At 37.8% G+C, this 27,195-nt stretch overlaps 1 protein-coding gene across 1 annotated transcript in view; it reads right to left on the bottom strand.

The window, feature by feature from the left end:
• Positions 1 to 15,183: 15,183 nt before the first annotated feature.
• Positions 15,184 to 27,195, bottom strand: part of LOC145781418 (very long chain fatty acid elongase 7-like) — a 29,496-nt gene continuing 17,484 nt past the window's right edge. Inside the window, exons 2-7 of the mRNA XM_082593206.1 lie at positions 24,950 to 25,140; positions 24,310 to 24,447; positions 22,507 to 22,612; positions 20,771 to 20,907; positions 18,974 to 19,070; positions 15,184 to 16,484 (exon numbers count right to left, since the gene is read on the bottom strand). Of these exons, the coding sequence (XP_082449332.1) occupies positions 16,285 to 16,484; positions 18,974 to 19,070; positions 20,771 to 20,907; positions 22,507 to 22,612; positions 24,310 to 24,447; positions 24,950 to 25,140 (869 nt within the window). The 3' untranslated portion in view covers positions 15,184 to 16,284. The remainder of the gene's footprint in view (positions 16,485 to 18,973; positions 19,071 to 20,770; positions 20,908 to 22,506; positions 22,613 to 24,309; positions 24,448 to 24,949; positions 25,141 to 27,195) is intronic.

The raw sequence follows: 27,195 nt of genomic DNA, 5'->3' as shown, positions 1-27,195 counted from the left end.
TTTGTATTTTTACTTTCTTGAAAGAATTTTTTAGTATCTGATGTAGAGAGGTAGAGAGATCACATGTGTTTGTGGATTCAATAAGCAAGATGTCAGAATGGAAAGACTATTGGAGCAAAGTCTGCACAAGCAAAACTCCTGATGGCGCTGACAAGTATCCTAACTTGAAAACCTTTTTTGCTGTCTTGTCAAGTTTACCATTTTCAAATGCGGTTGTGGAAAGAACATTTAGTGCACTAAAGCTAATCAAAACAGATACTAGAAACTCTCTTAAGACATGCTCTTTGGTGGCGCTAATTCGCACCAAGTACGGTTTAAAATCTGAAGAGAAAAATGCTTCCACTGTTTCAACTACTGAGCTGCAAGGTTACTTCAAAGATATGAAGACTAATGCCACAGATAGCGAAGCAACTGCCTTGGTTTTAGATAAATTAGATAAACTGCAGAAAAAGCAACAAAGACAACCTCATGTTCAATGATGCTCAGATTCCATCCTATAGCAGGCCTACTCAACAGTATGTTCTAATTCATAAAGTTATGAAATATGTGTAATTTCTTGTAATAACTAAAATGACAACCTTTATTCAGGTCATACTTTTGAAGTACCAGTCGGTAATAAATTTCATGTACAGCAAGGGCAACGCTGATGCAGAGTCAGTCTTAGAAATTTAATTTTGTATCAAGATTATCACCTATTCAGTCTGTTCCAATCAGTTCCAATGACTGTTGTTCCTCTGTAGCCTAAATGAGTGTAATTTGGCTCATTTTGCCTTTTTTTTTCACCACTTAGGCTACATATGCAGTGCCAGTGTTCACTGTTCAGAATTAGTAGGCTAATGTTTTTAATAACTGAGTCTGAGTGTTAAGAGTATTAACTGAGTGTTACTGTGCTCAGACTATAGTGTAATCATGTGGTGTTTATACTACAGCAGGTGTGAATGTGTTGAGATATACACTTCTTGTGTGGTGTATTATTTATATTCCCTGCCATAATGCCACTGGACATTAATATGTCAAATTTATGGTATTAGATTGGGTTTGTCAACTAAATCAGCCATGCTACTGCCTGCAAGGTGTTGTTTTTTGTAGCAATTTGAATAGCCTACCGTACCACTTCTTCAATTCACTGATTTTCTGTTCTTTCAGGTTAAAACGTAACTTAGGTGAGATTAAAAACTTTAAAGTTGTATTGGCACCTTTTTTAACTTAAATAACGTCAAAAATAACATCGCCTATCAAGGAAATTTTGAAGCATTTCCGACTGAGAAAAAAGGGATTTTTCAGGACAAAAAAGGAAATTGAAGAGGATTTATCAATTGTCAGAAGTGGAAGCACTGCCGAAATCATCCAACTCCAAGGCATGTGTCACTTTCAAAAGCGACAAAGCTTTGTTTGTTACCTTTCTAAGTTATTAATGTTGCCAGATAAGCTTCAGATTTCCAATACAAAACCGCGCTGTGTACGAGGCCGCATGTTTGTTTTTGTTTGTTTATCTTTATCCTGCATTGCGGGAAAGCGGACTTGAGCGCTATGCATCGGTGTACGCCTTCCGACATACACCTGACCCACGCTGCAGCCGACGGCAATGTCTGATTTTCCGGTTGTCTACTTTACTTATCACTTAAATTTGGTACTACCCATTACTCGAAATCGATCACTAGGTAGAGGCAATTATCGTAAAGTTTCTTGCCCAGAGAAACAACAGCAAGTGCGGGTGGCTGGAGTCGAACATGCAGGCTCTCGACTACGAGCCCAACGCGCTAACCACTCGGCCACGGCTGCCGACTGCTCGGTGATGCAATCGTGCAGAGTTTTGACTGTTGGAACCGCGCACATGGACACTGCGGAGAAAAAAATCTGGAAACAGCATTTCTTTTCCATTTTGATCTGGCAACGCTTCTATTTCTGGATGCAAAGTTTGTAAGCGTTCTTTCGTTTCAATTTTTAACATTACGCAAAGGCATGCTTTCATTTATGTTTTGAAGAGATTTTTTGAAGGCAATCAAGTTGACTAAAGTTTTTAGTGTAGGCCTGGCCTAGGTTAGTGGCAAGAATATGCATTAAAAGAGTGATTATTGAATAGCCCAGTGAATAGTGATGGGGCTGATGGGCAAAACTTCAGGATACTAGGCTTATTCATGATGCTGACTCAGACTGATTCAGCATCATGAATAGGCCTAGTATCCTGTAGTTTTGCCTTAGTCTCAGATGATGGTGAAGACGTTACTGACAAGGAGAAAACAGAGATAGCCTAGTCCAGCGTAATTCAACTAATGTTAACAAAGATTCAGTTTGATAAGTTGAACATTATTAGCAGTCCGATGAATAAGTTGTTTCACACGCAAAGTCTGTGAAAGTTAAATTATCCGTAGCCTACCAGTACCGAACCTTTTTTTTTAGATACCGGTAGCCTACCGTAAAATGAAACTTAACTTGGACTTTTGACAAAGTGTTGGGGGTCTCGGGGGAGAATCCCTCCACTTACTATGATAATTACAGAAAAAAATAGCTTTCTCCCAGCTCTTGGCTTATGCCGATTGAGCATTTTACTGAAGGCGCATTGCGCAAAGCTCACTGCATGCAAGTTGTGCACTTTGGAAAGGTTGGCGGTAGTACCATTTTAGGAGCTTGGGTTCCACAAATGGGGAAACGTCACGCGGAGGTATAGGCCCCAAAATGTCCGTGGCCATCCCAAGTAGGCTAAGTTAGGCTATACCTAATGCACTGAGGTCTGAGGAGGCCGGAAGGCCGAAACGGTAGGCTATGCCACACTGTCTGCAGTTATTTATTTCATATGTGTACCGGTATATACCTATGCAGTTATACCTATTTTACGCGTGAGAATGTTAAGCGATGGTTTAAAAATGTTAATTTATTAGGTAACTGGCTGTCTAATGAAACTCTGTTTGTCTCAAGGATATTTACACTCATTTGTCTAATTTATATATCTGACTCCATTATCTAATTTCCACACAATTGTTATTCGAATTATAATTTTAAGATATCAGAAGGTGTTCGTATAATGTTGTAGGTCTATAACACAATTTGAATTTAACTACAGAATAATGAAATTACAGGATAGTGAAACATTATCACGAGTTATTACATTTTAATTAAACAATCAATTTAATGTTTTTCTAAGAGCTGAACTGGTCTGACTGAGCTGGTTTGATGTGAGCTAGTCCGATTTGATAGAGCTCTCGTCAAAGGTCGAACAAACCATTTTATTGTGTGCGCCCTTTTTTCTATTTTCTTTGGGAGCAGTTGCATGGAAAATTACAGAAACTTTAGTAAAAGGCAGGAAAACTTATACGATGAAATAATGGATCGCTACACCTAAAGGTGGTTTTATTGAGATTTTTAAATGTTAATTGTTTGTCTAATGAAATTCTGTCTAACTGACGGATATTCTAACTAATTTGACTATCTGACTCCATTAGCCTAAACTATTTTCACACAATTATTACTCGAATTATAATTTCCACATCCATCTGAAAATGTTTGTGATTTCTGCCCTGTAGCCTATTGGCTGTGCCACAAGTAGGCTAAGCCCACCGATATGCACCAATTTGAGCTAAACATTTTAAGAACTGTATTTTTAAAGGATCATGTAGGCTTCCGTCTGGTGTCAGTTAGAACTAAGTTATAAGATCTCTAATATAGGTTGTCTTGTTTCGGTGCAACTTTAACACCTGTTGCAGACAGCATGGCGAAATAAGTTAGAATGCGTTGGAGTGGGTATTTTTTCAATTCATGTGAAACATCAGGGGTAGCCTAACGTATCTCAGATAACTGTTTTGTCAACAAGTTTTTGCAGGTTGATGGAGTGTATCAAGCCCCTAACCGTCGCCTACTTTGACTTGTTCGCTAAATAGCCTATAGCCTACGCTACGAATTAAAGGCCGGGGTTTTGAAGTAGCCTATTTAGGAGTCGGAGTCTGAAATTCTTGGCAAAAGCAAATTTTCTTGATTTTTGAAGATCAATTGATCACTTATCTCCATAGATCAGCCCTGCCAGAAGGGTTACAGTTTTTAATTTGCAAATCATCGTATAGCCTACCTTTTATAGGCAGGAGCTCCGAGAGGGGGGGGAAGTCGGGCTACTTTCCCCCTGCCTAGCATAACATTGTAAAAGAAAAACGAGTAACTTACTTTTTCGTTTTGTCACTTTTGAGGGGGGCCCATTTCACTACCGTACTAAAAAAAAATTATCAACCTAAAAGTAAACAAATTTTTGAATAAAATGCGTAGTTACAAACTTTACAAGTATTTTTCTATCATTGTTATGTTGTTCTAGGCCTAACTTGAAAACTAGTGCTGCTTTGGTTATGCGTGCATTATGTTTGCTTACCCAACTGTAGGCTACCTTCACATGAAAAACTGCGTTTGCCAGGCATGTGATAGCCTAATGAATCCAACATATTTGGAAAACTGTCCAAGCAAGATTGAAGAAAGTAAACCCTTCTTGCTTTATTTTCTGCTTATGGATGTCATTGCTTAAATGCAGTAGAGTTGGAGTTCATGGTGTGCACTGTGCAGTGTTGTCCAAATATTATGTATCATTTTTGAGAAGTGCAATTGATCGTCTAAGCTTATGTCATTTTCAATTGCAGCCAAGCCAGTTAGGAAATTCTGACGAAAGCTATACCATTTCCAAGCAGCCTACTTGAGCAGTTTCAAACCTGTGCTTCTCTGCATTATGCAGATCACAGTCCTAAGCGAGATTCACTTTACTAACCTATTTATGCAACGGTAAAGAACTGTTTAATGTTTTTCGGCCCCAGAGGAGGCTCACACGACGACATTAAGCTGATGAAAATAATGAAGTTAAAGGAAGATGTAATCAAAGTTTCAGAAAGCTGAAAAGGAAGGCTACTCGCAAGCTAAAGTTGTTATAGGAATTATGAATTAAACAAAAAATTCTGGGAACGGAAGTCGGAACGCTCCAACAACTCCGCTTCCCCAGCTCAATCTTACAAACGAAATTTATTCTACTGTACGCTATGTTGCAAAAGATTCGCGAGCTGTTGGTAGCCTAGTTTATTCACAAATGTATCAACAAACTCAGATATCAATATTGTAGGGTTTTTTTACGTTCTAATTGTTATATATTTTTGTTTATATCCCGGACGATCCCCCAATGTAGGGATTTTACGTTTCTGAAGCCCCCAGTGTAGGGTTTTTCTTGTTCTAATTGTTATATTTTTCTGTTTATAAAAGTAAAATTTAAAAGGATATTGAGAGACTCTAAGTCTCTAATTAAAAGGATAATTTAGGCTTCTGGCTGTCTAGTCTAGGGGTATGACTTCCTACAAAAAACAAACGAATTAAATAGGATTAAACATTTTTTATTAAATCAAAGTTTCAAATTTGCTATTCGGGAATTGAAAAATATCTCTAATCAATATAATTTAGTGCGACCGGTGTCAGAAGAGCGACATTCCCCAGTCGTGAATTTAACCTTCTTGTTCTAAAATTCAGTCCGTTCGTTTTGCCAGTCTAATTTCGAATGCCTGTCTGAGTCTGTTCATTTTTAAATTTGACAATTGTAGGCTAACAATTGCTAGGGGAAGACACATGACCCCCCTCCTTTCGTGGGATGAGGAGATTGGACGCACACATAATTTAACAAGTAGTCGATAACGTGATTGCAGGGATAACAGTCGTTTATCATAAGAGATAAGGCGATGTCTTAAGTTCCCTGGGAGCCATTTTGGCTTAGTAGGCTACGATATACAATAATTGCAGGACTGTAATAGGCTACAGTAATTGCGGTTACAGGGGTAACAGTCGTTTATCATAAGAGATAAGGCGATGTCTTAAGTTCCCTGGGAGCCATGTTGGCTTTGTAGGCTACGATATACAATAATTGCAGGACTGTAATAGGCTACAGTAATTGCGGTTACAGGGGTAACAGTCGTTCATCATAAGAGATAAGGCGATGTCGTAATTCCCTGGGAGCCATTTTGGCTTAGTAGGCTACGATATACAATAATTGCAGGACTGTAATAGGCTACAGTAATTGCGGTTACAGGGGTAACAGTCGTTTATCATAAGAGATAAGGCGATGTCTTAAGTTCCCTGGGGTCCTTTTGGCTTAGGACGATATACACAAGTATAGTAGGCTAGGCTATATAGGCAGGTGAGTGTCCTTGATTGTTCATGCCCCGCGTCCGGGGAGATCGGCTTGACACTTCATAGAAGCAAACATAATAATAGAATAGCGGTGAGCTACGCGTGCGCGAAGGTTGTACTAGCTAGACAAAGATGGCGTTTATGAGAGTAATGTCTTTGAGGACCAGTTATGCTATACAGTTCAAGCATGTTGAGTTCGAGACTATGACAAGCAGTGCTGATGAGCAGTTCAGTTTATGTCTGTTGACGAATGATGAGCACGACATAAGGCCAGCTTGTAAATTCGCAAGCTGTAAAGCAGACGTCTTGGGCAGCTGAATGCTGCGGCGATGTTATTGAAGTAGAGTGCTTCTTGTATGAAGAAGGCTTGAGTGCGTAACAATGCAACTACTATGCACGGTAGTGCAGTTTTACGGCGGACATGGGATTGACCATGTTGAAAGTTAACGATGCAGCTTCGGTGCATGTTGGCGGCTATGAGGTTAGCCGAGTTGACGTCGTCTGCGCAGAGCTTCTTTAAGTAAAGGCATCTCTGAATAGAGGCATCTCGCGTGGAGGTAAGTTGATGAGAGTCACCGTGTGGTGGCGATAGAGAACTCTGTCGTGTCATCCGTCGTAGTGCTGTAGTCTCTCGAGGTCTCTCGCATCTCATCTAGCAACAACCATGTGGTGAGGTGGCGCATCTGAAAAATTCGATACAGAGTAGCATCCGCAAGATACATAATTGCGGTATAATAAGTAAAGTACGTACCCGGTAGTATAACACAATAACAAAAAATATAGCATAAAATTGTTGAAACCACTAGGCGACATGATTTAATCATGGCCGCAGATGCCAGCTTATGAGGTTCTAGAAGTTGTTCAAGTGTGAGAACTAGCAGGAAAAATTGGTAGACTGTATCTGTAAATATGTACAATGTGATACAATAAAGGGGATGCAATGTCAGTGAATGAGCGAAGTCGTTGAGGACGAATAGCTTAGTCAGGGGCTCTATCCACTTTTAGAATTCGGGAGGGTGATTTTTGGACAGTGGGCTCAAATCGTCATAGTCATTTGAACTTCTGGGGGGCTGCGCCCCCCAGACCCCCCATTGCAGCATCAGCTTCTTTCTGATCGAAGCATAGGGTTTCCAAGTCGTTTCGCAAAGTATGTTTCGGAAAAGGCATTTTTGGGTAAGCAAACTTGTAGTCACTTAACAAGAAATAATTCTGGCACTGCAAATGAAAACTCGAACCAATCATAAACTACGTTTTCCGTGACTTAAAAAAGAGCGAAAAGAAGATGATACAAAGCAAATCAAGTGCTGGATTTTCTATCAGCTGTTTGTTTGTTTATTTGTTTTTCATATTTTTACCCTGCATTGCGAGAAAGCGGACTTGAGCGCCATGCATCGGTGTACGCCTTCTGACGTAGGCTACACCTGACCCACGCTGCAGCCGACGGCAATGTCTGTTTCCGGTTGTCTACTCTACTTATGACTTAAATTTGGTACTACCCATTACTCGAAATCGATCACTGGGTAGAGGCAATTATACTTATAGTGAAGTTTCTTCCCCAGAGAAACAACAGCAAGTGCATGGGGGGGGGGGGGGTGGAGTCGAACATGCAGGCTCTCGACTGCGAGCCCAACGCGCTAACCACTCGGCCACTGCTGCCGACTAAGTTGGCAACTGGTTGGCTTTTTAGGGGTTAGGGTTAAAAAGTAGTCATTTCATTGACGTGGGTTCGATTCTCACAACTGCTATTGCTCTTTTTTCTTCTGTAATTACCAAATAAAGTTCAAAACAATGATTAACTCTCTGGCTAAGTACGAGAAAGGTCACAATTGGACGGTAGCCTCTTATAACATGTTCTGATTGGTTGGCGGTGTCATTCTAGTCATTTGCAATGGCAGACATTTTTATTGTTAAAGTGGCTACCAAGCAAACTAAGTTAAAACACAGTGTAAACGCCTGGCTCGTAGTTCAGGGTTGCCGAACCAAAAAATCATATTGAAATGAAATATATATTCATATTGATAAAAAATTCAAAATGTGCTAAGCGAAAATATATTTTTCAAAATTTGATCAATAAAATATCACAAAACCTTTTCAAAGCCAAATGAATGGGGGGGTGATTTTGCATTGATCACCCCCCCACTCCAATTAGTGGGGGGGTGATCACCCCCCTCACCCCCCCTTGGATAGAGCCCATGAGCTTAGTTAACGTAGGCTAGGTGAAATAATGAGCACCTAAAATTGTAATAAAATGTAGAGAAAAACAAGTGGTGATGCGATATCAGTGAATGAACAATGTCAGTGAGACATGGCGTAGCTTGAAGTACGATATGTAAAAGCGGTAAATAATAACATAGGGTAAATGGAAATACTACGTAACATGACAGTGTCATGGCGTAGGCTAAGCTTACGGCTAATAGGGTGTATGTAACAGGAAACAGTAATGGTTCAATAGAACATACCGAGATAAAACGTTAGGCATAAAACGTCTAGCATGTTTTGTGATGGTTTATCAACGTTTGAACGACGTGGGATGAATGGTGCTGTTTAATCGATTTTAGAACGTGGCAGCGCTCCTGCCTTATCAAGAAACAAAAGAAATTACATGGCCAAATGCCAACCAAGCTTTTACACACAACGTTCCATATTCAGGGTAACTAACTGTGCATATACTGCAATTCCAAACAAAAGAAAACAGCGGCTAAAACATAGCTAAACAAAGTTTCTCAAATCATGTTAGCTCCTAATAATTATAAAAAAATGGGGGGAACGATAACAACCTTATGTGTCCAGGCGGCTTCGCATGATTTCCCCTATCCTTTGCCCCAGGGAGTTGCACGAACTGATAGCTTCAGCTGAGAACGTATAAGGGTACCAAAGTGTCTCCTAGCCGGAGTAAAAAGACGCACAAAAATTACGATGGTTGCTTGGGAGCGAAACCACAACGCTTTGCAGAGCGGTGCCTGCACGTCTGTATAAAATAAGATTGGGACGGGGTGTCCTGCAATCTGCGATGCCGAGTAAGGCAAAATAAAAAGAATATTAAAATGAGCTAAAAATTTAAGTTACATTTGACACTGTGAATTTTAAACAAAAAATTACATGGTTATGTATCCCTGAAAAGGCAACTTGTTGGTAATTACTAATTAGTAAATCTAATTATTCTAATGTGAACGTTTAAAAATATTAAAAGTGGCAAATGGCGGTTTAGCATGTAAATAAATTGTTGACATCGGCGTCTAAATGGGCTGTCTGCCGCTGAACAATTCGCTTTATTACTTTCCATGAGCAAACAACAAAAATCAGTTACGTTTGACAAGCAATGAATTGCCGGCGTTGCGCTTAAAAAGTACAGTAGGCTACACAAAATTTATTGTCGAACTAACGTGTGAAATGTTATCAAGTAACATGTTTTTAAAAGGTATTTATGATAAAAATTGTAGCATAGGGTACTTACCAGATTTTTTTATAGCTAGTTTGGAGAATATTTCTAAACTTACTTGTCTGAGTGTCACCAATGTGGTAGGCTAACATTTATATTACATATAATAAGTTAGTTATATTAAGACTGTCTGACCACCTGATAAATATTCGGTCTAATTTGGCTACACTAAAAAATTTTTCACAAACTTAGAGACTCTAAGTCTCTAATTAAAAGGATAATTTAGGCTTCTGGCTGTCTAGTCTAGGGGTATGACTTCCTACAAAAAACAAACGAATTAAATAGGATTAAACATTTTTTATTAAATCAAAGTTTCAAATTTGCTATTCGGGAATTGAAAAATATCTCTAATCAATATAATTTAGTGCGACCGGTGTCAGAAGAGCGACATTCCCCAGTCGTGAATTTAACCTTCTTGTTCTAAAATTCAGTCCGTTCGTTTTGCCAGTCTAATTTCGAATGCCTGTCTGAGTCTGTTCATTTTTCAATTCCCCGCTTACTTCATAATATACCAGTAGAGCCTTTTCATCAATAATAGCTATCGTAAGAATCAAGGGAAAAGCTATACCGTACCGGTTTCATAGTTATGTCGCATTAGAAATACATATGTGTTGAGCTAGATTCTGTGTGAGTGGCGTTTGTTAACAGGAAGCTTGACTTATGTTCTATGAGAACGTTAGGTTTTGAATTTGCAGCATTGAAATGCATTTTGCAATACTGATAATTTTCGGTTAAATGTTAAAATATAAATTTGTTAGTTAAAAACATGGTACATGTTACAATATCATCGATAAGTTTGAAGTTCTATGAAAATAGCTTATGTCTGATGTGTAGTTGTAGGCATGTGAAACAAATTGTACAACAATGACATTTTAGATAAGTTGGTAGGCTACTTTTGAAAGAAAGCTACCCAGCAAACTTGAGCTGCAAACCGGAACGCATCACCCCATGATCTACTCAAGGAAATCATTGATTGCAACTTTCGAAACACTTTTCCAAATATTTTTGTTGCTTTGAAAATTTGTTACCTAAACCAGTACCTCCAACGGTTGTGAGTTGAAAACGTGGTTTTAGCACACAGAAATTTGTAAGATTTTCTTACGCACCACCAGGACTCAAAACCGAGTGAACAGTTTTTGCATGTTGTGCATCAAGTTAGACCTTGCAAAATCTTTATTACCGGTAGCCTATTTGATGCTGTAATCCGTAACTTTGCATGGCAAAAAAGGTTCGGAATGGATTGAATGCTTTGTTGAGCTATTTTCATTGCCCGCATTGTGTGTTTACAATTTTTCCTTTATCTACTGCAGGTTCTACTAAAATTATCACCTATAGCAATTTCAATCCATAACATGAGTGGAACCAACGCAGACTTGTCAAGGGAGGAGACGTTATCACCGACCTAAAAGCGGCTCTTGCAGGATTCCACACAACGAACAGACAAGAATTCATCAGCAAACACGCCCGCACTGCCTTAACACTAGAGAGTTTGAACAAACTATACTGCATTCTTTGGATATGGTGCATTTTTCTTGGAAGTGTCTTTATTTGGGGCCGGAAAATCGTTTTGGTGCAGGACCTAAATTCTCCTCTCAACGGCCGTGGCCAAAGGCACCATGTATGAGGTGTGCATGTGCACATCATTACTGCAATTCTTTCAAGAGAAAATATTGAGCAACAATGGCAATTTTGCTGCAAGTGTAGTCGAATGATTTTTGTTGATTTACAAATTATTGAAAGAAGTTTTTCGTATAGATATATACGTTGTTTAAAATCGAAACTTTAAAGAAATTTAATTTCACGATGAGGAAAGTAGCCAAGTTCGGCTTAAGACACGTACATGATGCAACGCATGATACAAATTTTTGCTGAAAAATGTTTTTTTGGGGCCCACTTTTAGTATTGTTTCCCGACCAGTCATGATTTCTCTCGGAGGCCCTGTTAATAGGTTGTACAGAAATAATGAAGTTAATTCACAATATTTTATAGTTTTGAAAATTGAATGAGGCTGTTCACCAGGCATTAAATTAAATAATATGAGATGTTGTCTAGCCCCCTGAAGAAGTCAGTCGTGTCTGATTGACGAAACGTCGGAATAAAAGCAGATTGTCACTGTATACATCTTGTGATAGTTTAGCTTAATTTGCACCAGTAGAACATCTCATATTATTTAATTTTATAGTTTTGTTAAAAACAAGCTTGTAATGAGGCAAGTTGCTGAATTGAGAATTATTTGCACTTCTCATGTGGAGGAAAAGCGGAGCATCGCGTTCCGTGATGTAACGTCCCTACTATTTTCACAACAGACGAAGCAAAAGTTTCCTCTCCTTTTCAATAGCTACCAAAGGTATTCAAAGCAAACTGTTTTATTTCATTTTTATCCAACATTTGACTCAAGTAAGTTAAAACGTCAGTACTTTCACAATATATTGGTCAAGTCCGCCAACCGCATGATTAATCATGCATCTAATCACAAAACTTATGGTTATATGGCATAACCATTAACCAATGGGGGAACCATTAGACTCTTGAGAAAGTATAACATCCATAGGCTACGTAGGTTATAGCATAACCAAATACTCCACTTAAATAAAATCAAACAAGATACGGTAGCCGCAAGATCGAGGACAACTACAATGTATCTACAAGAGCTAATTCATCTAAGGTAGAAATTGATGAGTACGCTGCAATTTCATGAAAATTCAGTTGTAAAAACTGTAATGAGATTCATAGACTTAACGACATAGAGAGAAACAAATTTCACATTTTTAAATCATGAGTTATTATATCGGTCGAGGACTTAAAAAGTGTACTTTAAAAATACCTCGTTATTCAAGTCTGTAGTGGGGTAGCGGAGAGAAGCATTTCATAGCAAATAAAATGTGATAGCAAAATGATATAGGCGTTTTTAAACATAGGCTACATCATTGGTGATTGTGCACTTCAATGCTTGGACTGAAGCATCACTTGAACAACAATGACAAAATAACTGAAAGTTATATAAGTTATTGAAATACTACGACTGCAAATTATTAAAACAGTCTGAAATTAAAACACGCTTAACGACTTCCTTGATTAAGCGTACGTTTAGAAAAGAACTTGGTATAACTTTTTCAATAGCCTCAGAATGCACTGATACAAGTACACAGATACTTTCATATATTAATTTCCTCTAAATGTAGTTGAGTATTTCAGAACACGCATTACCGAGTGTAAAGAAAAACAACAAGGAGAAAATAATCGGAAGTTCGAATTGGATTTCAGATTTGGACAATGCTCATTTCTCATATTAGATGTTCAACTTGAGTATCATAACAACGTCCTTAGAACATTCACAAGCATCGAAATCCAGTTTTTTAAACAAGAAAGACGCTAACTTGAGGTCAGAAGAGTTCAAGCAGCGTTAACATTTACTGAAATTAAACATAAAACAACTGATTACATGCACATGCAAAACTTGTAACTTTTCAACAGCCGTTTGGGGTCTGTCCAAATGTCACATGACACCATTTATTGGGTTATGTCACGTTCCACAAACAATGACAAATATAACGGTTGTCGTCAACAGAGATAAAGTAATATTATGGTTCTGACATTTCCTTCCTAAAAGGCACCATGTAACATTTGAACAAAGCCTTATTACTTTGATGTCTTTGCCTAAGTACGGCTGAAAAATAAAAACGCAACAATGTGAATTGACGCAACGTACTGGTGTCAGTGGTGTGTGTATAGAAAAACTTCACAGGCCATGCAATAGTATCAGAGCAGTGTTTTCAGTCCAAAATACATATACATTTTCTTTACTAGTAGGCTTGTGCGAAACAAGGATGAATCCAAGAGGGGGTGCGCACCCCCCAAAAAAATTTCAAACTGCTATTATTTTAATAAACTAATGGTATTAAGATATACTAGTATTACTTTATATTTTGATAGATCATAGCATTTTATATCAGCATGTAACGAATTGATGCTGTGTGGATTATGGAATGTGTACCAATGGAAATAATCATGTGTTTTGTACTGCTCATGTTTTTGAACTTTAGAATATTTCCCAAAATTTCATCACGTTCTTGAATTTTGTTTTACCATAAGTGTTTTTATTCATGCTTGTTTTTTAAGACTTGATTTTTCATGCACACTTTCCCCGTTTTCAGGTCTTTATTAATATTAAACAAAAACATCTGTATTAACAACATGAATGCTTATCAGTATGCCAAATACAGCAGAGACACATTTTGACAGTGCCACACTGATGAACCTCCTTGAATGATAATAGATTTCAGCAGCACCCCCCCAAAGATTAGAGGCTGGATCCATCTCTGGTGTGAAGTACGAAAGGAACATGTTATTTCACTCAATAATATAGCAAATAAAAAAACTGGCGCTATATCTTCAATCTGTTAAATATATTGACTAAACTAGATCAGTGGTTCCAAGAAGGGGACGGTAGAACGCTTTCAGGGGATTGATAAATGCACTGATTTTAATATAAATTACTATAATTTAAACACTGAGATTCATATACTCGTAACTTACATTAATTAAAAAAGAAATCACTCCGGTTCTCTCTTAGATGTTTGATAATTCTTGGAAAGGAGTTTGGGATTAGAAAAAGCTTGGAATCACTGACCTAGATTATAATACATGGACGACTGGACGTTCCCAAAAAAAAAACACGTATAGTTGCGGCGATAACACGCACGTGATCACAATGCCGAAAGACAAATCAATGAGATGGGTAGCAAAATGAACTATTGTGGCATAAATTAAATCATCACTAAGTTCAGCTAACGCAAATTACATTTAAAAGTACTTTACTTTGAAGACAACTTATAGAGTATAGAACAAGAAACGTGCCAACACAAAGAGCTAATATAATGAGTGAACAACTACAACAAATAGTTTTTTCAAGGTTTTTTTTTTACCACGATAAAGGTTTTGACCATAAGAATTTAGCTCTAAGCATGCGCTGTATGGGTTAGTTTAATAATCAAAACGAAGTGAAAAGTTTACAAAAAAGGTGAAAAAGTACCGTAAAAGCTATCGCTACAGTCTCGTTCCGTCAGACACTACGCAAGAAATTTCACAGCCAAACGTAGCAATGTAGTTCGCGGCTAAATTAAGGCGGAAAGTTAATTTTTTTAACTACTGTGCAGATGACTTCTCATATTTCAAAGAAAAACAATGTTAAATTAATGGGAATATAAAGTGATAACATTTGAATGCCTTTGTCTGGTGAACGTGAGTGTGCTTCAACAAAAGCAACTTCACCTACCAATAAAACTAAAACAAATCGCAACAAAAACTACTTTTAAATCTTTACTTGAGCCAGCTCAATCAGCTGTGCTTATGCAGAAAGCAGTTAACAAGCAAAGGAAAGAACGATATTTTATTAATGTGATAACTAATACTACTGTATATTTGACACGTTTTGGTTAGCTTTATGGGAAGTGATTCGACTGGCGAAAAGATGGGTCTGCTACTATTCGGTGAGTCCGATTCGGTGAGTCTGATTTGGTGAGTTCCTAACCCCTAACCCTGAAACGGCAATGATAATTAGGTTACGGTACTCAATAATTAAAAAAAAAAATGAAAAAATTCCCCGTTAAGGGATCGGACTCACCGAAACGGGCCATTCCGCGAAAAGATACGTCAGGTTGAGCCTCACCCAATGCTACTTTGTCACTCTTAGGATAATTCTGTTCTATATAACGTGGTTTCGGATATGTCACATTATTTGCAACAGCTCACTTGCTTGTTTCTCGATAGCCGATTGTAGCAAGAATTGACAGTGATGGACCCATGAGGCTGGGCTCGTCAGTATCGCACCACTAATTCTGCCACAGACTATCAGCAATCGCTAAAAATGAGCCAACAAAACCAGCAAGTGCCAGGGGAGGACATTGTGAAGAAGGGAGCGTTCTTCCTGGCTATCAGCACAAGGCTGTGTACTCACTAGTACGCTTATCGACCACAACCATACCACAACTGATGAAAATATTCTGTGAAGCACTATGTCACAGCAAGGAAACGTCAAAAATGTGTAGCTCTTAATTTCGATAAAAAAATCATTTCATTTAGAGGTTTATGACCCAGCTAAGGTGACATAAGGTTGATTTAACCATTAAACAAATTCCCGAGAACTGAACAAAAAAGTAATAAGAGCTACTGCGAGAAAACCAAGTGCATACACAACAAAAAAGGACGGTGAGGTAATTGGAATTTAGATATGGTTGGTGTAGGGCGAAACATTTGATGTTTCGACAAAGGTAGGGGTGCAGTGAAGCTTTAACTAATCAAACAGCTGTAAATGCACGTTCTCATATAAACGTTGGGAAGTATTGTCATTATTGCCGTTTATTATACTGCTACATCGAACAATTGCGGCTAGTATTTCCTGTATAATTCAGAGACGCCATTGAAGAAACATGAAAAGAAATCCTTTGTATCAGGCTACAGTACAGGGTTTTGTGTTGCGTTGTTGTAAATGCAGCCGTTCAATGCCATTCTTTCGTTGGAAAGAATAACAGAAGCAACAAGCACATAAAAAAATTGTACTAGCAAAATTTCAATTGTTACTGACCGCAGCCTGAATTAATAATATATAATTGTGGAATCAACAAAGTTGGTAAATTATGCTAAGTTTGCATCGAATTGGAAGCTACAAACATCAATCAAAGTTCTAGTCGACCTATTTCTTCGGTGAAATATCAGTCATATTTGCCTTCAACGTTGAACACTTTGCGCTTGTGCAAGTCGTTGGTGTAAAACTCATCTCCAGTGGAGTAGGTCTTGCCCTTGCCGTTCACATGCTCAGCGCTGCTGCCGTTTGTCGCAGCTTTCTTGCCTCGGGTGCGCTTGGTGTATGCTTGAATCCAGAAATTTGAGAACAGAATGAAGAACATTGTGCCTGCGGAAGAATACTGAATAAGGCCACTTGCTGCAAAATTTTCATAAAATACCAAATCATTTGTTTTGATATGATATTACTATTGTGCAAGCTGCTAACCAAATATAGGTTTGAACCTTGTGAACCACAAAAAGATGGTCTTCGTGCACTGCTGGTTTAAAGTAATCATCACGATTAAATTATCTTGATATAAAAAGAGACACTTGTACTTTCGTGGCAGAAATTGCTGCTATGATTTTCTGGCACGGTTTTCTTATTTTGTTTCTAAGAAACAAGTTTATAGAAACATGATTATAAGAATACTTGTCCTGATGCATGGATTTATTTAAATGTGCGTTTATTTTGTTTAAGAAAGAAATTCAAAACATCCAATCTGGCTGAAATTGAATTCTATATCTAAAATGGCAAATCGTAACAAACAATATAATTCAGCAAATGTTTTCAAAGCTAGCGTCTGAATTCACTCAAGAGAGAATAAGTGAACTTAGACAAGTCCAAGAATTGTCCCCAAGAGTCCCAACTTTTAATTTAAATTTGATTTAAAAGCTGTAGATAACACACTTGAAAAAGTTATGTTTTGCATACGTGTTTTCAGTGTAGTCGATGAGTTGATTTTTATTGTTACTTTGTTGCCTAAAGCAGTGGTTCCCAACTCGTTTTTAAGGCGACCCATTTTAAAAAAAAATTAAGTTTGGTAAAATCTTGCGACCCAAGCAAACTGTCGTAATATTTTAAAAGCCATACAAGATTGTGTTGCAAACAAACAGCACTACAAAAGCAGTAACTTTTTTCGAAAATAATAATGTTTATCAATTCACTGATAAGATAGCTGTGCTGGCTTGCTGTCAGTGAGTTTTTGAAATCGAGGCGTTATTTTGCTTTGGCATAGCCGCATGTCTGCTTTAACTTCCAGCCGGTTTCGCTGTTCAGTTTTCAATACACACATGGCGCTAAATACAGACTCACAAAGCCAAGTTGTTGCAAATGGAATCAGTTTTTCAATCCCTAATTGTGAAACTGTGGGATACACTTTGTACATGGAAGCCAAAAAGTGCATGTTAGCAGAATCTTTGGGGTATTTGTCTTTGAAGGACGCAGAAGAAATACGGTTTGCTACTTCTGTCGTTATGTCCATAAACTGTTCTGCAACATGGATGGAAAGTTGAGGCAGATCTTTTCCAACAAATGGATCAATTATCCAATCATTTTGGTTATTAAGTGTTAGAGATTCTCCATAGTAGTGCACAAACTTTTTGGCAAACTGTTCCAGGTGTCTAATTATTGTTTGCTATTTCATTGCCACAGATATATTGCGTTAGCTGAGGAAATATATCGTACTCATCTCTGGTGACACAACTTTTCCAGAATATGAGTTTTTTGTGGTAAGCAGAAACTTTTGCGTCACCGTAAAACCGTTGCCTTGCATATATAAATTTAGAGAATTCAATTTAGAGAAAGCATGTTAATTTCAAATATATCGGCAACCGACGGCAAGGTAAGCGACTTTTGCCTTGAAATCTTCTTGCAAAAACTTCTCGGCTAATCTCACACAGTTCTGTTGCCTCAGGAAGATAGCGATCTCCTCTCGCAAATTACAAACTCGCTTTAGGACACGACCTCGTGACAACTATCGCACTTCTGTGTGCAACAGCAATGCTTGATAATAATCAGAATCCACAAAGACGAAAACAAATGCCGATTTAGTGGATTTGTTTTAATGAAGTTTACACACTTCACATCATTCAACACTTCGTGCAGCTCTTGAGACAGCTTTTTTGCAGCAAAGGCCTCTCTGTGTAGAAAGCAATAAGTCCATACAGCACTCGGGGCTTTGTCTTTGATGCGTTTTACCACACCAGACTAGGCTATGCGTGGTCCAACGTGTGGAAAACTTTGTGATAGCTTGTCCGACATAGTGTTCGTGACATATAGTGCACGTTACAATATATATCCCGTAACTTTGTCAAGTTAATTTATGTTTGAGACTGAAATTTTTGTTGGGTTTACATTTAATAATAACAATAATAAAAGCAAAAATTGTTAAAACTTCTTGCACTACGATCATGCTACAAAGCTTTCCGATGTCTCGACATGAAACGCTTCATGACTTGTGTATATATTTTCCAGTTTTGTGATCGATCTCATCACGTTTTAAATTTTTTTTATTGTTATTTTTTTCGCCCAAGATACAATATGCCTGAAAAACAAGCGACCCAAAAAAATTATCAGGCGACCCAACATTGGGTCGCGACCCATGAGTTGGGAACCACTGGCCTAAAATAAAAAAATAGAATACGATACAGTACTCCCATTCATACAGTAGGCTACTCCTTATCATGAGGGCAAAGTTATTAAAACTTGTCTAACAGGCGTAACTGAGATAAAAAAAAAACTCAAAAGACCGTTGACAAGTAAAAGCCAAGCCCTCGTAAAGGTCAGAGAGTTAGAATATTCTCTTCACTCAGAGCATCACAACGATGTTTACTTACCGTACGAGGCGATGATATACTTGAATACCTGGGGATACTGGCAATCATAAAATGCAGTGATATTGGCCATGTGGGCAAATACCACAATGAATTGAGTCTGAAAGAAAAATATAAAAAGGCATCATTATCGGGAGAAAGTTGACCAATATTGCATTGTCACCTGAAGACAAAGTTTTGGCGAATTGAATGTTAATTTTTCAAAGAACCAGAATCTAAACACCGTTGCTCTTTTCTGCGTTAACATAACACACAGTTGAGCGATGAAACAGTAGTATACACTGATTTTACAATACAATATCTTCACTACGCTTTCAATAATTAATCATACATATATACATCCTCAAATAAATGAACAGAAGCAAAACGCGTCTTTTGAAAATTGAAGCTTTAACATATTTAGTCCTTTCGTTGATTTAAGGACCTCTGATCAAACAAGAATTGATCTTGAATTTCCAAAACGAAATTCAGGTCACAAAAGCAAACAACGCAGGAAAACAGCTTGTGTGGTCAGTAACACAATTTATACAATCTTCACAAAGCACACACAGCCTTATAAGGCAAGTGCAATACAAGTAACAAGGGCTCAATACATGTTTTGTTGAGTATTAATTCACATTGTTATATGCACAGCGCACTCCTGAAAGTCACACAAGGGGGCCAGATACGCATCACATCATTCAATTGCACTTCAACTAAAGTGATAATATACACTTTCGACTTAAAAAATAGGACTTTTTCTAGATAAGAAATGGGACATTTCATACATGAAATGAAAAATAAAAAACATCCTTGTTCAATGTTCATCTTAACAGTTAACATTACAGCGTTACGCAAGAGTTTCAGATCACTTCTGTTAATTAGAATTTGGGACGGTTTGATGTTTTCTTATAGGATAAGAAATAAAAAAAAAAACTCTTAGCATGGAATGGAAGGGTTTTTGTTAATAAAAATGAAAAAAATCTTTGTTTTTTTTCTGAATCAAACTTCCGTGACGGTAAACAAAAATTACCGATAACGCGCTAAAACAACAAACTGCTCAGGTTTTAGTAAAAGAAAAGATATATACATATTACATTTAACTTGTGGGAGAATGAAACCATGGGCCTTTGGTCCACCACAGTTAGAATGTCAAGACAAAACGGAAGTTTTCACGTTTGAAGATGATATCTGATAATACCTACTCTCTCGTAGACTCTCAAAGAAGTTCGGGACACATCGCCAACCCGAAGTGGTAAAAGCATGGACGGTCAAGGTCAAACGAAGTTAAGCAAACCGACTAGCGTAACAGTACAAGCGGGGAAAAAAATAGGCTTAACTGATGACAATCAACAAATTTACTCTTTTTGGTTGTGAAGGATTATATAAAAGAGGTGTGGAAACAAGATGCAATCAATTAAAAGTAGTGAGAGCTACAATACTTTAAAATATCAGCAGTTAAATAATGTAAAAGTGAAGGTTGCTGTGGGTGAGCCTTTGTCCACGAAAATCTAAATCAAAAAAGTGGACAATGGTGAAGTATTTGTATGAAACTGGGACAAGTGCATCTCATACTAAAGCAAAGTTGAGTTGAATATCAAAAACGCATCTTCGGTTGCCTGTCAACACGAGCGAGAGTGATCTAAAAGTATCGTTGCTTATTAACTAATCCTGATGTACTTCATTGAATCGTCATATGTTCAACATTATTGGCGTTGAGTAAAACACACGCGTCACGAAATGCTTTCTTGGGCAGAAGATTGGTTTTTAAATAAAGTCATCGACACATTTTTTCTCACACCAAAACACAGCCATGCTTACCATTTGGAACACAGTGAGATATTTCTTCCACCAAATGTATTTTTGGTAAGCGGGCCCCATTGCAGCAATAGCGTAGTAAGTGTACATCACCATATGAACGAATGAATTAATCATTCCATGGAACGTACCAAGACCACCTGTGAGTTCCAACAAACCAATCAATATACAGTACAGCAGCGAATTAAAGTACTATGAAGGAAAAATATCATCGAAATTGCTTTATGCACTATGAATCTGGCTACCAGTCGCTTTGCGCATCAACGGCTTGAAACGGATGAATCTCAGCCAGGCTAGAAGCAGCGATTTATAGATGCGCTGAAGTAATAAAGAACGGTCACTTGAGAAAAGCTTCTGGTGCGAAATCGTTATACGTCAGCAAACGTTGCAAACCACGTTTATCATATCTTGTATGGTATGTCAGAAAAACAGCTTGACACCAAATACACTGCAGCCAAACCGTGCTCGTTTGCATATTACCGTATATATGTGTATTATTGGAAATCTTTATGATCATCCGACATCTTACTAAAGATACACATTTGAACTACCGATCCGGAGTAGATTAAACTGGGTAAATAAGTGAAGTCAAAATACACATGGCAATAGCACCCCGAGATCGCTGTTATTTAAAGCAAGAGTCTCAAACACGCGGCCCCGAGAGTACTTTTGGTGCGGTCCGTGATGCATTTTCAAACATTAAAATATATAACAATTACAGTAAAACAATGAAAACTATTAATACTACAAAAAGTGCTCAATGCTAAGCAAAGCAGAGCGAATTAAATCAAATATAGTTATTATAATACTATCTGAATCCTTAACAGCCTGTTTCACCTATACGGATCATCAGAAGTTCTTATTAAAATAGAATCTATTCTATTATTATTTATTCTATTTATTTATCTATTCTATTAGAATTCAATTTGAGTAAGAACTTCTGATGATCCGTATAGGTGAAACAGGCTGTTAAGGATTCAGATAGTAATAACTATATTTGATTTAACAATTACAGTACATATTTATTCTATAGATTTAGAAAGATAAAATTCCCTCTAAACTTTCTAAAAAAATAATCTGAAAACGCCCATCAAACTTCACACGATTTTTAGCGCTATTGTCGCACCATTTTATTGGGTGCGCAAAACTTGTATTGTTGCATCACAATCACATTTTCTATTTACTTATTATGTCGTTACCGCAATAGAAACCTTGGTACTAGCTGGTCAGCTCTTTAAGGGTTTAGTTTTTTCCACGTTTTCTGAAATTTGATTGCAAGATTTTTACTCTTCAGGTCCGTCGTTTCGTTGGCGTTCTTTTTGGTTTGCGTTTTTTAGGGTTTTAACGTTCTTCTTGATGCGCTTTTACTGCCTCTTTTATTGCGGTTAAATTGTGTTATATATATAATATATATTGTTCATTGACTTCTTACTGTGTAGCCTATTGTGGGATAAATTAACCCCTCGGGATAAGTTATAAATTTTCCTTAGGCCCTCAGACTCTCAGAGCAACTTGAGACCCTTGATTTAAAAAGTATTCCCGCTATTTGTTATTTGCTTATCTCACTTTACAGAGCACTTTGTGAAAAAGATACAAAGTCGAAACAACGTTACTTCCAGAAGCTATATATGTGCGAACATCTGGCAGTCACAAGCAAGTGCTGTAAGCAACACTTCAGATGCCAACCTAACCCAACACTGCCCGACGCTCATTTAGTGAAACATTATCATAATACATACCTGGTGAAAATTTGACACCCCACCACCAAGTGAAGGCCATAATGCTGTGGTGGAAGACATGAAGAAATGAAACGTGCTGGAACTTCTTGTGGGCGATGAAGAAAAACTGTAACACCAAGAGAGTAAGAATGCTTGGTTGCGACTTGCGTTTATCATCATCATTATGTACCTTTCTCAGGCTGACAGTTGGAGGCAAACTTAACTTATGAGCATAACACACATTAATTTGATTTTGTCCGTTGGCTGGGTTCAAATCTAAAACTCTTAACTGTTGCAGATAGATAGACCGAAAAATTGTATTTAGCAGACACTCGCATAGCCTGGGATGGGTTGAAGAAGTATTGCTCTGTAGCATACGGCCAAAACAACACAAGGTAACGTAACGTTGTGTTGGGCTAGGCATGAGCCGGACACAGCTAACACGTTTGTTGACAAGGCTTTCAAGCAATGCGCCTCTCCATAATGCAAGGAAGTTACTCGTGTGAAGATCCAAAACGCTCATACAAAATTGCTGTTGTGACAACGTGATAGCTTTGTTGAGTCAGAGATAACTCATTTTGGAGACAACCGTTTCGGAGATGATCGTTTCGATGCCGAGGTTGTCAGAAATTACGTTTCTTTGCAGCTTCTATTTAGTTAGAGATCATTTAGGCCGTTCCCATGTATATGTTGAAACTGTGTTACAATATGTACATTAGCTGTTCTCTTGCGAGCAAACCTAGCAAAGCTCTCGATTATACCTAGTTTTAACGTTTGGCAACGCTCCACCTCAATCCATGTACGCTTTCCTACGTGGAATCAGCCACTATGTCAGTTCCTACGTTGACTCTATGTCAGCCTATTAGATTGGCTTTGAGCTTGCCCCTGCCAAGTTTCGCCTAATTATCTGACCATATCCAAGAAGCAAACTCGAGTGTCCAATTAGGAAGTTGTATGTTCTATCGTTTGTTTATTACATTTCAATTTTTTCGATGTAATATTGCCGAAAGAGTTTGCCGAAAGAGTTTGCCAAATATAATTTTCACTAAAAGTGGGAAGTTCTGAAAAAGGTTGGTAAGCACTGGTCTTCGGTGTGACGCCTATATTTGAATAAGGACCTTCTGATGATCTCACTTTTAAGGTGAAACACGCTGTCAAGGGTTTAGAGATTAATAACTATATTTGATTTAATTCGCTCTGCTTAGCTTTTTGCTTGGCATTGAGCACTTTTTGTAGTATTAACACGATTTATTGTTTATGGCGAATGTTATATAGCCTACCTAATCTAAAACCGAGCTCCGGGAATTACTCGCACTACAACAGCAAATGTACAATGTTGTACATTCTCTACGTATGTCTGATTCTTACAACTTCTCTAAACAAATAGAAACAGCACCGAAACGGAATTTCGAAAACGAAGATGATTCTTTCAGACATGTCGTGAAGTGTCACTGCCAAAACACAGCCGTATGTTCTTGAGTGGTGTCTAACCGGAGCCCTTTCGAGCGGCGAACACGGGCTCCAACAATCGGCTATGCAGTTGCAGTATGCAGCCGAAATTTCTTTGATGACAAGCAACTTAAGATAGTTTTGAATGTTGTGATTTAAAATTTTTTGAATGGGAAAATGACGTCAACTTCGTTTGAGACTGCTGGGATTTATATGAAACAAACGTTTACGTTAAATCTGTCACAGTCACACGTGTTGTCTTTCAAGAACAGCTTCGATGAAAAATAAACTTAAGTCTTGTCTCAATCATTTCAGAAACTGAAACAAGTCACAATAAAGCTTTTGAAAGAAACAAAGCGATTGGAAAACACTTACCGTATCTAAAAATTCTATGTACTTTGTGACCCAAAATAGATAGCAGACACGAACCATTCGCAAAGCCTTTGCAGAGTAAGAATAATCACATTCTTGGCAGACCAAGGAGTAACCAGTCATCCAACCCGAAACAAGAAACTGTAAACAAAATCTCCTTTGTTAGAAAGACAACCCAATGTAAAGCCATGTAGGGATTGTAGGCCAACATGATTTGAATTCAGCCGACACAAAGAGCAATGAGAAAAAACAATAATATTAACCTATATTTCGCTTTTCTAACGTAGGAGCACAGCCAACTCGATGACTGCATAGGAATTCGCTGCTTCCTGTCTGGGATGCTCGTCTATTGTGGTTGTTTGCCATTTTCTAAAGCGCTACTACGCTGTTGCAGCCGTTGCAGCGTATGTTTTTACAACCGACGCAGAATTAAATAAGATTATAATCCATACATGCGCTGAAAATAGACGTTGCGCTAGTAAACTCAGTCACGAGTACAAACTCACTGTAAGTATATAAAGTATAAACATTTAAAACACTCCAGTGATCAAACCCCAATGCAAATTGAAATAGGTGAATTGAACGTGACTACTTCCACACAAGGCGTATTTCCAAACAAAAACGTTTTCAAGCAGTGTCTTACCTCATAAAAAATATGTGTGGAAAAGAGGACCATGGCTATGTTATAGAGAAACACCCATTTTCGCAAGTTGAATGCAGGACGATTTTTCATGTATCTTGGTCCAGCGTAAGTGACAATGAACAAGTAAAGCAGCGTTGCCACTAAATTAACTCCAGGTCTGTCCATGAATGGGTAGGGCAGAACACGAGGATCTGTAATTTTGTACCGTATATCGTCATCACAGCTCGTACCAAACGGAAAAAATATTAGACAGCTGAGGGCGTCACTTCCTACCAGTTTCTTTTCTAAATACAGATGTAAGTTTGCTGTGAATCACACGTTGGACACAAGCAAACGTCGCGCTTCTATACAAGGACAATATTTCTTGTAGAGTTGTAAATTTTTGATGATGCATTTCTATTAAATATTATCAAATTAATCGAGAGCAATGTAAATCACTAAAACATTTGCTTCTATTGTTTAAAAATAAGACCGAGGGCGGGTGTGTTGCTTAACTAAAAGAGCTGACGATTGCTTAGTCACATAAAAAAGATTGAGTCCTAGGTTTTAAAAGTCTCGAAACGCCAACGCAAAATTACCTAGGTCAAATTTTGCTGAGCAATCGTAAAATTAAACAAAGTGCGGAAGGTAATTATATGTCTACTAGAATAGCAACTGGACCACATCTGAGTTTGAGTACGAGGCTCAATGGTACTACAGTGTAACTGTGCAATACTACACGATTTTGTGAACATACGTCAGAAGATTACAAAAATCATGTTTGCTTACAATGTACACATCATCAACAAACACAGTTTTTTTTTGTACGCATCATGGTACATAATCTGGTAAGCTTAACGCACGGCAACAGTTTTGTTTTACACAAGAAAAACGTAATATAGAGTACTTTTAACTTCTCACGTGAATAGTCTCACACTTTAATATTTTTCAGTTATGAATAATTCACATCACACAAGCAACATGCTTTCAAATGTCCTCAAACATGCTCACCTACATGCAATGACTAGTATTTCCGAATAATAAAAAATTGAAGAAAATTTATACTACGATACAACGTGGCATTTGCAGCTACTAGCTTTGTGTTTAGATCATTAAGCAAGTTGATACATCTTTCGACGGTTACGTAATGCCGCCCGCCTGTAGGCCGACATGCCGGGTATCGTAAATCATGTGGTTTACGCATGACTGATCTGCAGTGAAAAGAAGGCAGCACGACATTCTGACGCGCGGCCGACCAATAGCTGAAACATTTTACTACAATGACACGAATTCTACTTCATCGATTGAGCATATCTTGCCTTTGTCCTTGTAGAGATACTTTTGTTTTACCAATGTTTAATTTCCATCACAACTTTTTCACTAGAAGCTTGCTGTGGCGCAAAGGTTATCCAACATATCACTTGAAACAAGAAAACACAAGCTACACACACTAAAAAAAATCTACATCATGAATACTTGTAGCTTGATAAGTTTCTGGGCAGCTGATTTGTAGCAAGAATTGACAGGCTGGGCTCATGGGCGAAACACGTGTCTATCGCTGTCAATTCTTGCTACAAATCGGCTGCCCAGAAACTTATCGTTAGTCCGGTTGCCAAATCCAATTTTTTGGCTGAACCTGGAAATTTTATGCAAAGTTTTTTTTTTATTGATTTTGGTAGCCTAGGGTCTACTCTTTCAGAATCTGTCGGGTGCACTCCGTGCATACTTGAGCGTTTTGAGAAATTCAAGATGGCGTCCAAACGGGCCGCCGTTTCAGATAACTCCCTATAACTCAGTTAGTATTTGACCTAGGATGATAGTTTTGATGTCTAACCATATGTTTTGAGGGGCAAGGAATCCATTGAAACTATTTATTTGACTGGTTGGGGATAGCATCATGTAGAAATGCAATAATGTCGCCAATAGGGCTGCCATATTACAAATTTCAAACAAAAACAAACCAATTCACTTGTATTCGGTCTAGAATGATAATTTTGGTGTCTATCCATATGTTTCGTGCACAAGGAATCCATTTCAAGGATTAAAACAGTTGCATATGAATTACATCACAATAAAATCCAAAATGGCTGCTGATATATTTGCCGAATACATACTGTAAATTTCTTAATCTCGAACTCCCACTATGCTACGTAATCACTTTGCTTTCTGACTAAGCGCGAACTTGCGTCTCAGCAGGCTTGTAAGAAAGATCGATAAAGCGTTCTCTTTCGAAGCCGCAGTGCTTGTTCTAATTCAATGTTCTAGTA

This window comes from Aplidium turbinatum, chromosome 1 (assembly GCF_918807975.1).
Source record: "Aplidium turbinatum chromosome 1, kaAplTurb1.1, whole genome shotgun sequence".
Classification (NCBI taxonomy): Eukaryota; Metazoa; Chordata; class Ascidiacea; order Aplousobranchia; family Polyclinidae; genus Aplidium; species Aplidium turbinatum.
Note: the sequence above shows the minus strand (reverse complement) of the source record. Positions and strands in the feature narration are given on the sequence as shown.